Source organism: Varanus komodoensis, unplaced genomic scaffold, assembly GCF_004798865.1.
Source record: "Varanus komodoensis strain SLA01 unplaced genomic scaffold, ASM479886v1 scaffold45, whole genome shotgun sequence".
NCBI lineage: Eukaryota > Metazoa > Chordata > Lepidosauria > Squamata > Varanidae > Varanus > Varanus komodoensis.
In genome coordinates this window covers 282,793-299,790 of record NW_025336011.1, presented here as the reverse complement: position 1 = coordinate 299,790, position 16,998 = coordinate 282,793, and the positions used below count along the sequence as shown (strand labels likewise).

At 47.4% G+C, this 16,998-nt stretch overlaps 1 protein-coding gene across 1 annotated transcript in view; it reads right to left on the bottom strand.

Annotated features, from left to right (window-relative positions):
- LOC123030654 (inactive phospholipase C-like protein 2) overlaps positions 1–15,318 on the bottom strand; it is a 35,029-nt gene extending 19,711 nt beyond the window's left edge. Inside the window, exon 1 of the mRNA XM_044444758.1 lies at positions 15,103–15,318. Within this exon, the coding sequence (XP_044300693.1) occupies positions 15,103–15,318 (216 nt within the window). The remainder of the gene's footprint in view (positions 1–15,102) is intronic.
- Between the last annotated feature and the right edge of the window lie 1,680 nt (positions 15,319–16,998).

The window sequence follows — 16,998 nt, the reverse complement described above, 5'->3', positions numbered from 1 at the left end:
AGCCAAAAGGTGCTGGTGTCTCAGCAGAGCTGACTGTGGCCCTGTCTGTAGACATTGGGGCAAAGGGAGACAGGGCCACAGTCAGCTCTGCTGAGACACCAGCACCTTTTGGCTCTTCCTCTCGCTGACCTGTTTGCCATTCCCATTGATTATTTTAAGAACGTTGCAATTAAGAACCAAGACTAGAGTTTGCCTTCCCATCATTCCCCCAACCATGTTCTGTCTCAACCCCTTGCTATGTTTTGTGTTTTTAGATTGAAAGCTTGAAGAAAGTGGACATCCTATCGCTGTAAACCATTCCAGGACCCATATTTCAAGCTGAAAAGCAGAGTAAAAGCCTTTCAACACACACATTCCTTGTCCCATTGCAATTATCAGAACATTTCCTTTAATTTTAATGTTTATTGGCTGGAGCAAGATAAACATGTTGGTCAACCATGACTGTTTGTTGAAATGTGGGTTATTGAGTTCCCTGAATCCAACGATGCTAACATTCCATGGTTGGTTAATCATGAGCAGTCCATGAAGAAAACCCATGGTTTGTTGTGTTGTGGATTATAAGATGTGTGAGGTTAATTAACCATGGTTTGTTGGTTCAATTAGGTTCAGCCAACACAATAATCCACATTGCAAAAAATTGACCCTTGAGTGTAGGTTATTGTGTTATCTAAACCCAAGTCCGTATGCACAACTGCACCCATGTGCCCTGTCTCCACAGGCATCCTGGTCATTTCCTTCTAGTACTTTTGCAACAAGAATTACATGTCAGTAATTTATTAACCTGTCACAAATTTCCCTTTCCCTACATTCTAGATTGGTTGCATCTAATTCGTTTGTGTGTGCATGGGTGGATGGAGATCATCACACAATCGTTAAAACAACATTAAAATTATATTTACAATTCTAGCAGAAGAAGGATGCATGCATGAATGGAAAATGGAGGTGAGAATGGAGGTGGCCCTAACTCCATGCAGAGAGGATGCAAAGGTTTGCTCTGCATGCAGAAAAGCCCAGGATCAGTCCCTGGCACTTCAGTTAAAAAGGACTGAAGGTGATGTGCTTGAGAAAAGTGTCCGCCTGAGAGTGCCACTACGGACAGTCCTAGGCTGAACGGAGCGATGCTCAACTATGTCAGAACAGCTTTGTGTCAGTAATGATGATCATTACTGTTGTCATCATAAGCAGTAGCAGTTCCATGCTGTTCTTCAGCAAAAAAAAAAAGGTTCCCAAAGCATCGTACAAAGATCTAGCCCCTGGATAGGCCCTGGCTGGTCTCCCTCTCACCATGCTGTTCTTCCAGGGAAGCCAACTCCCAGGGGCCCTTGGTGCCCAGGCTGAGGGCTGACAACAAACTGTACTGTCCTTTCTAGTACTCAGGACAGCAAGACCGCCACACACCCAAGGGAGTAAGCCACAGGCAGTCTCAACTAAGCTTCTGGGATCCCCTCATTACTCTTCCTACAAAGGTTTGTCTATATCCACATCCCAAGCTGGGCACCTTCTTTCTCCCATTCCCCAGTTTGAGAGCTGCCGCCTGCTCCTTCTCCCAGACATTCCTCTCTTCCCTTGGTCAATTAACATGCAGCAATTAATACTACAAATCCTACCAGCCTTAATCTCAAAAGTCCCAATGAGCTGATTCGTTCCTGAATGGAATGAATTTGCTAACAAGGATTGGGGGAAATGTGCACCTTGGCTTATCAAGCTACTTCTCAGCTCCCTGCTCCAATCTGCATTCTCCTTCTGGGATGCACTGCGGGGTGGGAGGTGAAAAAGCAGGAGAGAGCCAGAAAATTCCACTTGAGCAGACGGACCATGCAAGGGGAAACTGAAATAGGAATGGGATTGTAGCATCCTCTCACAAACTGCTACCTCCCGTGTCCAGCTGCATCCTTTCAGATCTGCTGGGACAGTCTACTCGTTAGTGGAACTTTCTCCCCCCTGGCCAAACCTGTCGAACGACTTATTAGAAATTTGTTTGGAGGCCGCAGACTGGAAGTAGAGTGGCCTTTATGTTGAATGCCAGGTACTGTATTCCAGCCATCTGTTAATCATCTCAGAAAACATGTTCTGTTCAGAGGGCCCCCATCTTTGGGGCAGCAGAATCATGGACCTTGAGAGCTGCAGGTGGGAATGTCTGCAGCAGGCCTTCAGCTGTCACTCAGGCAGAGCGATTGTGCGTCAGTCAGTCTGTGCCATGACGACAATGACAGCAAAGCAAATCTGCAGGAGACAGGTGGGAAGGGAATATTTCTTAGGCTGTGTTTTAATTAGTCCATCCTCCATGCATCACACCTGAATAACTGGGGGCACGCAGACACATGTTCTTGGGGCCTGTCCAGAAATGGACAATTCTTTTCCTCTTGAGCACATGAGGCAAATCAGCTTTTGTGTGATTTCACAAGCACGTGGAAATCTTGTGCAGAGTGCCTTTTGGTTCCCATGCGTTAACGCAACCCTGCTTGTAACTTAGCCTAAGAACATGTGCAGGCACAACAGCGTCCTGCCATTTCTGACCTTTGCTGCTGGGGTCTTGCTGATAGCCACTCAGATTTCAAAGCATAACAAGTAAAATGAAGTCCAGAGATCCATCTCAGTCCTAACCTCACCGGGTGGCTCCAGGGGGAAGTTGGTGTCTTTCAATCTCTGCATTGTTTTGGAAGAAACAATCATATGGTCCCTAGAAAGCATCTGAAGGGCCATAGGATAATTTGGATTCCTAGATCAGAGTTAGTGCTCTGACAACAGAAACTGGGCACTCAACCACCTCTTCCCTTCTCCTTCTCAGCTGCTCTCCTGGGTTAGAAAACCAATGCTGGAATGGGTAAAAGAGGGAATACTAGAGAGGCCAGTTGGAAAGTTTCCAACTTCTTTCTCTCTCCCTCTGAGATGCTCCGACTAGACACCTGAACATGCCCTGCCCCCCATCAGAAAATGCAGGACAGAGAGACAAGGATCAGCTCCACAATTCTTCCTATTCTGATCAAGAAGTCCATAAGCCTCTAAGGTCACCCAAACAGCTTCATGTTTTAATATTTTCACTGAATGTATTATTATCCTGACTATCATTTTAGGATTGCTTAGGAGTTTCGTGACTGCTCAGAGAAGGGCAGCATATAAATCTTATAAATAAATGCTCCAGCCTGTAAAATGGGAGCACTCAGAATCTAATGCATGGCTCTAAGGCAGAGTAAGCAGTTGTACTCTTGCTCTATGTTTCATCCTAAGCATGGACCCTATAGATCAAGGCAGGCAGAGAGCAATTTGGGATCCATTGGAAGAACGCCTCATGATTTGAGCTAGATTGGAAAACAGGAATAGATTTGCCTATAAAGAGATTGGCATGTGAGTCCAGTTCTGCTCCGTCCTGATCTTGGTCAACCTGGGAAGGAAGTCACTAAAAGGCTCTTCTGGATGGGCTTTTCCCACCCTCCAAATCTGTTTACCAAACCCCTGTGCTGTCCTTCTCCCTCACAATTTCTATGTGATCTTTACAACATCCCTGAAAAGCAGGCTGGGGCTAACGGAGAGTTTGTTTATTTATTTATTTAAGGTTTTTGCATGCATGCCACCCCATTACTAAAAAAGGTCTCTGGGTGGCTTACAGATAGCGAACCAAAAAAACAGAACCCATACCAACTCACATCTTTTAAAAAATACACTGCATCTAAAATAGTAATAAAACCAAGGGTAAAACCAGTTACATATTAAAATACTGGGAAAATAAAAAGGCCTTCGCCTGGCACCAAAAGGAATAGCACAAGGGCGCCAAGCAAGCCTCCCTGGGGAGTGTATTTCACAGTTGGGGTGCCACCACTGAAAAGGCCCTTCTCCAAGTAACCGCTCTCTTGATTTCCTTCAAAGAGGAGAAGGGCCTCTGCCTCTGATCTCAAGGGGCAGGCCGGCACATAGGGAAGTTCTACCTCAAGGTCACCCTGTGAGTTTCAGTTGCCTGAGATGGGCTTTGACATCCCTGGTCCACATCACCAGACACCTTTCTGGGTTCTATGAATAAGGATACGGCCACCTCTCAGCATCTCTTCCCAGTTCTCCCTCTGCCCTGCCCTGCCCATATGCACTTTCAAAAAGTTATTACAACCAACCACAGCACTGCAAAAGCTTTTAGAAAGACAACTGAAGAACATGACACCCTGTGTATCACCGGTCCAGCCAGGTCCAGTGCCATTTATCCCCGCCTGCCCCAACTAGGTGTCCTCCAGATTTGCTGGACCACAACTTCCAGGATCACCCAGGCAGGTTGGGGAAGGCCGATTTATCTTTTTAAGAAGTAAGCTGCAGACCAAAGAAAAGCTAATCCCTTGTCTTTCAAGGTACATGAGAAAGGCCCAGCAAGTGGGGGCGGGAGGGCTGGAACGCAGCCCACACGTCCAGTATTAATAGCACCAGAGCAATCAGGGCTTAAAATAGGCTGCAAGGAGCAAGGAGGCGGGTCTCGGGTGACAGGAGCCTCTTCTGGAGATGAGCAACGATGACGTGCAAGAACAATTACCGTATTTTTTGCTCTATAAGACGCACTTTTCCCCCCCCCTCAAAAGTAAGGGGAAATGTCTGTGCGTCTTACAGAGCGAATGTGTGTGCCTGACGCCTGGGACGCTGCCGGCCCGCCTGCACCACATGGCACCACCTGGCCAGCACGCGCTCAGCGCACCCTGCTCTGCCCCCTTGCCCTCCTGCGCAGGTGAGAGCTGTGCCGCTCAGGGGGAGAGGTGCAGAGCAGGAGGAACTGCGGGCTTTAACCCACCGGCCGCACGGAGAGACGGACTGCTCACCCCCACTGCCTGGGAAGACCTGCCGCTGCGCCGCCCGGAAGACCACCGCCGGTACGCTGCCGGCCCGGCTGCACCACACCTGGCCGGCACGCGCTCAGCGCGCACTGCTCCACCCCCCTCCTCCGGCGCAGGTGTTAATCACAGGTCGGTGTGTGTTTTCAAATGGCAACCCATCTTTTAATGAAGCCCATGGGGAAGTGATAGGGAATGTACCTGTGATTATCAGGAAGCTTTCTATGGATCAGTTATCTGTTAGTTGATCAGACACATTTTTTTTAGGATCAGTGGATATTTGAACAGCATTATCTTCGTGTATGAAGTTTATTCTTCAAAGGCTACTTAGTCCGCTGTGTGTTTGATTTACCGTACAATATCTCATTTTTTGTCAGAAGTTTTTTTCTATTATTTACTAGTAGGGCAGCGTGGACATTACTGGCTTTTTTAGATTTGTTATTGAATTGTCTGTGGCAGCTCTTGTGTAACTGGTGTAGATTGTGGATTCCTTCAATAATTCCACTACTGACTAAGGAAGTGATGTGAGTGATTGTGAGCAACAGAGCTTCATAAATTCTGACTCTAGTGATGATGAGTTCTATGGGTTCAACGAAAACTAGAAGAGTACTCGAACTTTAAAGTCTCTCTTTTGTAATGACAGTGATGATGGTTCTTAATGCCACTGTTGACTGCTGTTCACTTTACAAGGTTGAAATACGGTATTACTGTATTCTGTTATAGTTTATTAAATAGTTTAGTAAACCATTTGATTCAGAATATTTTTTTCTTGTTTTCCTCCTCTAAAAATTAGGTGCGTCTTATGGTCAGGTGCGTCTTATAGAGCGAAAAATATGGTAAACGGCTGCTTAGAGAAACACGCACACCTACTAGGAGGGGCTCCTCCAGCAGAGCTGCCCGCACACCTGCACCGCAGTTCGTAATCAGGAGATTAGGCGAGGATATTCCTGGGTAGAGGCCAGTTATGGCAAGAGGTCCTTCTTTATAAGACATCCAGAAAGGAATCTCACTGCTGTGGTTTTCACCATGGCTCAAGCCCTACCATCTTCACTCAAAATGATATTTAAAATGTTTACAAGGCCACATCCAAAAATATACCTACCACTATAAACCAAATCAATTTGCACATCCAACCTTTTTAAAAATGTGGTTGTTGGCACCAGTATTTTCCTTCTATTTCACTGTTGACAATCCTTTTTTCTCTACCAGCAGATGGGCTGCCGTGAAAACCGGCAACTCTTTGCAATACTCCATGCACCTGATGAAGTGGTCTCCAGACCACAACAACTTAGGCCAGAAGAACTGGGTCAGTCTTCAAGGTGCCACAAGACACTTTGTTGTTTTTGCTTTCATAGACTAACATGGCTTCCCTCTGGACTTTCATCAAGACACTCCCAGCACTACCCAACAAAATCCATGGCTCAGCTATTCCATCTTTCCATCCTTAACAATGGTGGTGATGAGTACCTGGTAAGTAAAAGAGCAGAATCATAGAAGAGTTGGAAGGGGTCATGAAGGCCATCGAGCCCAACCCCCTGCTGTTGCAGGACACCAATTTACCCCATCCCAGTTTCTTTTTGAATATCTCAAGTGTGGGAGAACCTGGTATCCAGCCTGAGCCTGGGCTGTTGCAAACTTGAATTGATTATTCTGGGTTCTGCTCTCTGGAATGGACAAGAGGAGATCTTGACCTTCCTCTTTGTGACTGCCTTCAAGATACCTGATGGGTGATATCATCCCCCACCAGTCTTCTTTTCTCAAGACTGAACATACACAGATCTTTCTGTCTTTTCTCATAGGGCAGTGTTTCCAAACACTGGATCATTTTTGTTGTCTTCCTCTGGACCCTTTTTCTGCATCTTTCTGAAATCCTAGTGCCCAGAACTGGACACAGTATTTCAGATGAGCTCTGACCAGCAAGTAGTACAGGGGAAATACTACTTCTCATGATTTGGAAGTAACACTTATATTAATGCATCCCAAAATAGCACTTGCCCTTTTTGCAGCTGCATCAAATTGTTGGCTCATGTTTAGCCTGCTGTCCACAATAACGTCAAGGTCTTTTTTCATTTTCAGTTCTGTTGAGCCATGTTTTCCCCATCTTGTATCAATGCATTTTTTTCCCTAGGTGAAGGACTTGACATTTGTCCCTATTGAATTGTCTGTTGCTTTCAGTCCAGCGTTCAAGTTTATCAAGATCACTTTAGCTCTTCATTCTTGTCTTCTAGTATGTTCACTATTCCATCCAGTTTTATATCACCTGCAAATTTGATTATCTTTCCTTGAACTTCTTCATCTAAATCATGAATAAATATGTTGAAGAGCACTGGGCCTAGGACTGAACCCTATGGCACCCTACTAGTTATCTCCCTCCAGTTTGAGAAGGTGCTATTTGTGTCCAACTGAGCACCTAATTTTGGATTCACCTAATACATTTTCTATCTAGTCCACTTTTCATCAATTTGCTTATCAGAATGTTCTGGGGCACTATGTCAAAAGCTTTGCTAAAGTCAAGGTAGATTATGTCTACCGTGTTCCCTCTGTTCATTTGGGATCGTACCCAGTCAAAAAATGAGTCTGACAGGATTTATTTTTAATAAATTCATGTTGCCTTTTATTAATCACTGCATTTTCTTCAAAGTGCTTGCAGACTGATTTTTTAATAATTTGCTCCAGAATTTTTCCAGGGACTGACGTCAGACTAACTCGTCCATAGTTCCCAAATTCGTCTGTTTTCCCTTTTTTGAAGATGGGAACAATGTTAGCCTTTCTCCAGTTGTCTGGCAGTGGGAAACACAGAAAGACTCCAAGTGGAGGATGCCCCCAAATTCCATGAATGAGACAGGGCAGTTGCCTCATCAAAGGATTTCGGAAGGAGTCACTGCTCAGTGGCTGATCATTTGCCTTGCCCATGAAAGGTCCCAGTTTAAGTTCCTAGCATCTCCTGTTAAAAGGTCCAGTTAAGCTGCGCGGTACCCACTTGAGAAAGACTGGCTGAAAGAACTGCAGCCAATCAGAGTAAAGTGCAAAGCCAAAACCTACATTCTGTCCAGGTTCAGTTGTTTTGAATGCCCAGTTTTTAAATTTCATTTAAAAATAGTGTTTTGAGACACACACAACTCCCCCCCCCCACAAAAAAAACTAGAACTGTGCTATGTGAACGCCACTCATTTGACTCAGCAGATACCTAAATCCTTATGAAATGTGATCGTACTTTGAACATTCCACTGCTGGCTCTTATGGACAGACATGTGCAGTGTTCACCCTCCAAGAGGGAGGTGGAGCACAGCCAGACTTCCCAGGGCCAGCATCAAGGACACCAGCTGAGGCCCACTGAAGTGAGTCTCCCGAACTGGCACCTGTTTTTCACTATTGCAACCTGCTTGCTTGCCTGCCTCTCACTGTGTCCCAGGCGATAGAGGTGGTGCTCAGAAGGAGTAGCAGGAGGTGCCACCGGGTACTCACTCCCTGGCTCTCTGACTGTCGAGAAAGCAAGTGTTGGATCTGTGAGAGAGGATAAGGAGCAAGAGCAGCTGGTGGCCACAGCAGGGGCAAGACAGACTCACGGAGGAAGGCAGCTTGTCAAGGGTGTCCTGCCCAAGGGTCCTCCAAAGTCGAGCTGGTGCTGCTTAGTCCCTGAACCTAATGTCAGTGCCACATGCTTTAACCTGGGAACACGCAAACAATAACAATGGACCCTGCAGCAAAATGCCGCAGTGTGACACATTCCTGTTTGTGGTAGGAGCCAGTCGTGTCCTTTTTTGCAATACTCCATTCCCTCTCTCCCTGCTTTTCTGTTTCCCCCCTAAAACCATCAGTCAGGATTCTGTGCCTTCTGAGCACAATTAATCTAGACTGGTCTGTCATACACTTAAAAGAGGTGGGGGCTTTTTTGTACTTCTGCAAACCTTGGGATTCCCCCAGATCAGCTTTTGTGTGGGGGTGATATTGCACTGTCTACCTAAGTGTCCACACTCAAGACATTCACTATTAATGTATCATACAGCAATGCAGAACCTCAAGCCTGTGGAACAGATCCATCCATCCTGGGGTCTCATTTCATCCTTCCGTGTTCCCCAGATGGTAATGCCCCCTCTCTTTGGGCCTACCCTCTTTTTCCCAATTATGGATAATGCAGTGATTTCCTGGCTTTTAATTTATTTATAAGATTTTATTAGAGTTTTTTTTTACATTTATTACAGTTGAATACCACCCAATAGTCTGAAATTCTGGGAAGTTTACAATTCACAACAATTTACAAAACCTGAAATACAGTGTAAATACAATGCAGGATTTTTAAATGCTGAAACTAAAATTCTTGGGAAAATTCTTGGAGAAATAAGAAAGTCTTCACCTGGTGCCAGAAAGAGTACAATGTAGGTGCCAGGTGAGCCTCTCTGGGAAGGCTGCTTCATAGACAAGGTGCCGCATTTTGCATGTTTTTTCCCCATTCCAAAAGGTGGAAAGGTCTTCATGTTCATTTACTGATAGGAAAAGCTCCAAGCTAAAATATGCTAGTATTTGGGATATCTTTGCTCTGGCCTTTTGGGCCACCCAACACGCAGATGGGCCCTCTGATTGATGATGATGACAATGACAATGAGTGGCCCAGTTGCCTTTCCCGCATCACTGAAAAAACCCTGCAACATTCACGAGTTACAACAGAAAGGACAAAACACTATTGTGATCCTTCCCAGCCACAAGTATCCCCAGCCCAAGTGGCAGTATGAGAAGGGCTTGTTCCGAGATGAAGCCTGCCAGAGGAAGGATAGGTCAGATTGCTCTTGATCTGAAGTGATCCCAGGCAGAAAGCTTTTGAAATCAGGTCAAGGGCCACACAGAAAAAGGTGCAGAGGGCCCATTCCTGCTCTAGGGAGACACCCAGTGGCCAGTCCTCCCTCAGGGGCTCCATGTTAGGGAACTCTCTGCGAGCCCCGGTCAGAGTTTTCTTCCAGGAGCTTGTTGCAGAGATCTTCTGTTTTCCCATTTGTACAGAGGCTGGAGCAAGTAAAATCAGATAAGGGTATTACTTTTCTCTAAGGTCTCTCCAGAATTCGGCATACTACTACTACTATGTCTTCATAGTTATTAGTACAGGCAGTCCTCAGGTTATGAACAAGTTCCATTCCTGAGAAAATGGAAATTCATCTTTGAGTCAAATGTGTATTTAAGTCAGATCACATTTAGTCAGTCCTCCACATTTGGCAGAAAGGAAATACCAGAGAGATATCCATCTCTAGATGGGCAGGGCAAGAAGGCCTGCTTTGGAGGCCTCCCTCTCTCCCCTTTCACTTCCTCTCTCTCTGTGGTGATGATGATTTCCTGCAATAATTTGTTTAAAAAAATAGGCTTTATAGCAGTTCATTTGTAAGTATGCGTTGTTTGTAACTCAGGGACTGCCTGTATTATTATTTACTTGCAAACATTCATAGTGACTCACTTATCTTTGTAAAGTCAGGCCATCTCTTAACAGCCATATCTGCAGTTAGAAGGACTTTTCAGTCAGAGGATGAGGCTAACAATGTGTCCCATGACCTGGCTCTTCTTTGTTTGTTTTAGAAATTAAATGCAGAGCACAGCAATGAGATTCCACCTTCCATCACCCAGCATAATGGAATGGAACATGGATGGAGAAGAGGTGGCCCCCTAGAGGATGTTGGACCAGAACTTCCATCATCCCTGGCTGGGGCTGACAGGAGTTGGAATCCAAGAGCATCGGGAGTGCTGTAGCTTTCCCATACCTAGTACAGAGCATCTGACCTACCCAAGTTAAGAGGTGCTTCATACCTGCTTAGAAGGCACACCTGCTGACATGGGTGCTGCATGTTGAACCTAACCTCAAACATAACAAGATTGAAGATGTTAAAAAATTACCATGCAAGCAATGCTGGGTAGCTGGGTTGAGCTATTTAAGTTTCCCAAAATGCCTGGAGGCAATGCTACTTTGGTGGGAATTAAAATGGTGGCTTAGACCCAACTGCCGTATTTTTCGCTCTATAAGACGCACCTGACCATAAGATGCACCTAGTTTTTAGAGGAGGAAAACAAGAAAAAAAATATTCTGAATCAAATGGTTTACTAAACGATTTAATAAACTATAACAGAATACAGTAATACCGTATTTCATCCTTGTAAAGTGAACAGCAGTCAACAGTGGCATTAAGAACCATCATCACTGTCATTAACAAAAGAGAGACTTTAAAGTTCAAGTACTCTTCTAGTTTTCGTTGAACCCATAGAACTCATCATCACTAGAGTCAGAATTTATGAAGCTCTGTTGCTCACAATCACTCACATCACTTCCTTATACAAGTTATACAAGAGCTGCCGCAGACAATTCAATAACAAATCTAAAAAAGCCAGTAATGTCCACGCTGCCCTACTAGTAAATAATAGAAAAAAACTTCTGACAAAAAATGAGATATTGTACGGTAAATCAAACACACAGCGGACTAAGTAGCCTTTGAAGAATAAACTTCATACACGAAGGTAACGCTGTTCAAATATCCACTGATCCTAAAAAAAATGTGTCTGATCAACTAACAGATAACTGATCCATAGAAAGCTTCCTGATAATCACAGGCACATTCCCCATCACTTCCCCATGGGCTTCATTAAAAGACGGGTTGCCATTTGAAAACACACACCAACCTGTGATTAACAGCTCTCACCTGCGCCAGAGGAGGGGGGCGGAGCAGTGCGCGCCGAGCGCGTGCCGGCCAGGTGTGGTGCAGCCGGGCCGGCAGCGTACCGGCAGTGGTCTTCCGGGCAGCGCAGCGGCAGGTCTTCCCAGGCGGTGGGGGTGAGCAGTCCGTCTCTCCGTGTGGCCGGCAGGTTAAAGCCCATGGCTCCTCCTCCTCCGCACCTCTCCCCGAGTGGCACAGCTCTCACCTGCGCCGGAGGAGGGGGGCAGAGCAGGGCACGCCGAGCGTGTGCTGGCCAGGTGGTGCCACGTGGTGCAGGCGGGCTGGCAGCGTCCCGGGCGTCAGGCACACACACATTCGCTCTGTAAGACGCACAGACATTTCCCCTTACTTTTGAGGGGGAAAAAGTGTGTCTTATAGAGCGAAAAATAAGGTACCTGCTGCCACTGCCACTAGCAAATAGGCCCACTATACCCTACCAAGGAGCCGCTTTGCTGGAAGACCCTTCAGTCTTGGAACAGGCCCTCTCCATGGCCTCAAAGACCCCTCACTTGCTTCAGATGCTAAGGCCAGACTTGCAAATGCTGACTGCAGAGTTAAAGCCAGCTCACATTAAGCAGAAATACTGGCCAGAAAGAAGAGAAAAATGAAGGCCCTTGTTGTACGAACCCTCTTTTTGAAATAGAGGCCCTCACAGCCCTTAATTCCAAGAAAGCAGCATCTGCATGGAGGCCCATAGCCTCTCCCCACTGAGACCCACCAGCAACCCAGAAAGACCACATCAAAGCTAAACAAATTGGCTACATTAATCTGTTCCCTTGGCCCTATGCACCCAAGGTATGGCCTTGGCCACCCTGATTCTGACAAGCAAGACATAAATAACCTGAGGGAACCCAAGAGCCCCTTGCAGTGGGAGGGAGGAATGGCAACATCTTTCAAGGACACAGGCACTAAAAAGCTTTTGGCTCCTGCCCCATACCCACAGCCTAAGGCTTCATTCATTTGCACGCCTTCTCTGAAACAATCTGCTGGGCAGCCATCTTTATTGTTGTTCTTGACTCATGGAATGGGGTCTGGAACACAGACCATTCCCTGGCTTCTCCCAATATTAAGAGATCCCAGGCTGGGACAGAGGCTTGCCTGGGGGGCTGAAAAGTGCTTGCTGTCACATCCTGTGCTCAACAGACCAGTGGCGGCTCCATTAATATCAATGTGTTGCAATCCATGTGAGAGCAAGAAGGCCTCACTTGGTAGCAGAAGGCCGACTCTGTGTCAGATTTTATACCGAAGCACAGAAAGAGTCCAAGAAATTCCACTGGGATTTTCTCATGCACTCTGGAACAAGAGCAGTGTGGGGCAGGATGTGAGAAGGCCAGCAGAGATGGGAAGAACTTGCTGCTGCTGCAGTCTGGAAAGCTTTGCTTAGCAAGATGGCACAACCAATGGCTGAGGCTCCGCTTTTCGAACTGTAAACAGAAACCCAGCCAGGAGGCCCCTGCGGCCTAAGAAAGAGGCATCACAATCTATGTGGAAAGAGGACACACAAAACCAGCTGACTTGGGTCCATCTCAACACAGCAATTCCGAACCTCTTTCAGTCTCGGTGCTGAATTAACTTTCAGAGAAGCTCTTCAGAGAAGCATTCCAATAGTGGCTGGGATCCAGATCAAATGGGGCAGACCAAAGGCAAAGGGGCAAGGCAAAATGCCCCAAATATCAGCATTCTTTAAACATTGTTACTACCACTTACAAGGCATTTCAACCTTTTAAAATGGGGAGAAGCCATGCCAAGCCTTAGTAATCACTGGGTGTGTGGTCATCTGAAAACCTCTGGAGAATAGATTCAGCTTTAGGATCTGTACCCCTATTATAAATTCTACCCTCCATAGTCCTTCCCTTTCTAATCAACACATGCCAAGTTGGTAGAAGAGAACATGCTACATTAACCTCAATGTGAGGAAGAATGTCAAATACTCACGTGCATACTTTTGTATTCCAGGTGTACTGCACTGGAATAATTGTCCTTCTGCTTCTGTATTCATGATTACTCACACAGATAATGTCCACCTTGATCAGCAGAGCTGATTCAAGTGATGCCTACTATTTTTTAAGAGTGGGCCAGCATCACCGACAGAACATTCTTTTGTATCACCTTCAATGCATGCTCATCATGTATTCAGACATACTGTAGGCCAGTTCATATGGCACAGTCGTACACAACCTGAACTTAAGCTCCCATCAGCCCCAGCTAGCATAGCCAATGGTCAGGAATCCTGGGAAATGCCATTGCAAGCATCTGGAGGGTACCTTGTTGGGGAAGGCTGAAGCTAAGCAGGCTCCACTAAGTATAGGCCCCAAACGCTATAGCCAGTTCCTTCAATCTGTGCAAATGCTCAGAGAAAACCAGATGCAAATTGTTGGGGCCATGGGGTCAAGCCACAGGTAGAAACACCAACTGATACAACTGGAAGCTTCATGACACTTCTGCCAAAACACAAAATTACAAGCATTCCTGAGATTTCCCAGCGATGATTGAAGAAGAGCTGCCAAACGTGGGAACCAGGCTCAGAGTAAAGTCATCACATGTGTTGCACCAGTGAGGTAGAAAGAAAAAGCCACCATTTCTACCACTCCTTAGCCTCATTCACTCACGTGCATTTCATCACTTGCTAGCTAGAACATTAAAATGACACTTTTGCACACTCCAGTCCATTGTAAATATAATTATATCAGGTAACCAGTACACACTGTCCAGACATAAAGAGTTGTGCATGCTTGCAGGTGTAAACCAGGATTTAAAATTCACCCCACCTAGAAGTGCAGTATGATGGGATGGAGTATATAAAGTGACTTTTCAATACACACCCATACGAAGCACAGTGGAATTGCCCCAGGGATTGGGAACCCCTTTCAGGCTGCTGACAGCAGGGTTCAAAGGGGCCCTTCACTGGCCTGGGTGAAAAAAGGTAGCAACTCCTCCTTACTGGAACAAAGCGTGCAGACTCAGGTAAAAGGCTACTAGGTGGGTTACAATAAGTGCATCTAGGATTATTTCCAGAGGAGGGCATCTTAAGCACAGCTAAGGCTGAACTCTAGAATCAGTTTCCAACATCCCATCTGGAAAAACAGAATTTATTTACTTATTGCATGAACAGAGTACCCTTGGCCATATGCAGAGTGTCCTTCTCTCTTGTCAGTGAAAAACCCATCACCAACCTTTCCATCTCAGCAGCAACCTTCCACTCCACACCCTGCATCTGTTGTTCTAGGCATGAGAGGGCATGTGGAGCATTCAGGGGATCTCTCAGAGTGGCCAGGGGAAGGGGAAGGAAAGCAGATGGGTTTGCCATCGCTGGTGGATCCCCAGGTTAGATTTAGAAGGTCAGATGAGGACAGAGCGGAGGCTGTGGCGGCGCGGCGGGATGGAGGGGTCTGGCAATCGAGACTATAAAGCTCAGTAAAGATGTCCGAAAAAACAGGGGAGGGGGCGCTAGGGAAACCTGGTGGGAATTCCAAGGGGGGGGGGGGGGAGTCCTTATACACGTGCCAAAGGAATCCGGGCGCGGGATTGTTGACGTGGGGCTTGCTGACAAGATCGGATGATGATGGAGATGGTGCTGGTGATTGCGGAGGGAAGGATAAGCGATCGGGACCCACCTTCATGATGCCAGCAGCGGGGGCGGTCTTGGCAAGGCCGGGGGGCTCCCTCTCGGCTGAGTTGTCGCGGCTGCTGCAAGCGGAGCCGCCCGAAACGGAGCGCAGCGGACTAAGGTCACCGGAGCTTCCTGCGGTTTCTTCCTCTGGCGGCGGAGCACGGGGGGGCCCAGGCCGGGGGGAGCGCGAGGGGGGGACACCGGGGGTCCCGTCCGCCATCCCCCCCGGGGGTTCCCAGCAGCCGCACCGACCCGGCCCGAAGGGGTTTCTCAGCGTCTGCCCCAGAGGCGCCCCTGGCCAGCGCGCGCTCCGGCTCCGGCTCCGGCTCCTGCCCCGGCGTTGCGGTGCCGTCCCTCGCCTCGATTTGCTCGGCTTGGCTCGGCTTGGCTTTGCCGGGGAAAGAAGGAGGGACGCGGCGCGCGACCGAGGAGGCGCCGCCGCCGCCCGCCGCCGCCGTGGGGGTGGAGGAATGGTGGGACGGCCGGGGCGGGGCCAGGCAGAGCACATCCTTCCCGCCCCTGCCTCCGAACTGATTCGCGGACCCACGCGTGCCGCCTCGCCACGATTGCGCGGGCTTTCGGACCCAAGGCGAGGCTGCTCGGGAGCGGGTTGGCTGGCGACGGCCGCGGGAGCTTGCTCGCCCAGTGACCGAAAAGCCAGGCCAGGATTTGTGGAATGAATGGCGACCCAGCGCAGAAGTACTGTGGCTCCAGCAAATGTGGCTGGGGACCGTTGGAAATTTTAGCACTTACTCCTGTCTAAACATAATAGGCTTGTGCACCATCATTAAAAACAGAGGAAAAAGCTCTTATGCAGGTCAAGAGGGCATCATTTTGTTGTGACTCCTAGACAATATCAAAAGTTATGATCTTCTCCCAATAAATCCCTAATCATATGTAAACCAGTATCCAGTATGTTCCAGATGTCTTTTGGAGTTGCTGGTTCCCAGCTACTGAAGTCAGGGCAAACAGCCTGTTGAAGCCACCATCCCCTGCCCCTCATCCACACCAGGCCTAGAAGGGTGGTCTTCTTTCAGTCACCACTGATCCCTCTGAGAGAGTGGAAGGGCTGTTAATGAGACCCTGGAGCTTGGCATTCTATAAATGGCAGTGTCGCTTTGCAAGGCCCCAGCCAGACCAAAAGCTGTGGAAGATGCTGCTGGCCTTTATCGTGGGGTAGCAATTAGTGGTGGAGCTAAAGGAACCCCCCACTTGGCCCTGCTGAGCACCAGCTGCTGGCTTCAAAGCAGAAAGGCCAGCTCAAATTTACATGTCTGTGCTGGAAATGGTAGAGAATGGGATGACCTGCAGAAGGGGTGTGTGTGAGGGGAGAAACACAAGCCATTTCTCATGTAGTTTTCCATTTCCCATTTTCTGAACATTGGAAAGTACTAGTATTCATGTCCCAATGCTGCCAGGGGCTGCGATCCAACTTATCTGGAGGGTGCCAGTCTGGGGAAAGCCAACAGATAGCCTTTCACGATGACAGGTAGATAATTTCATACCCAGGGCCTGCTGGGAGCCCTCTTTAGACAGTTCACTCTTCCCTTTTTCAATCGGCATGCCTGGTGTGTTGGAAAGGCAGCAACAAAATTGTTTGCCAACCCTGGCTAACAAAACAATGCCAAGCATGTGCAGTTCTGCATTTTAAACTTTTTAAAGTCTTCGCACCACTACAACTGCACAAAATAAAATGATTTTGGTTCCCGCTGCCCTCCTCAATGGCTGCTCTCTGGGTGGTCATTTGGGGCTGGGGCTGGACTAGAACCCCACAATCCAGGCGTATGTGCCACCCTTGGATAACACGTTGATGGAAGCCTTAACAATGGACTGTTAAGTTTGTAGAGAGGAACAGTGAAGGCTTATTCTACCTTGGTAATAATCTACGCACATAGATACA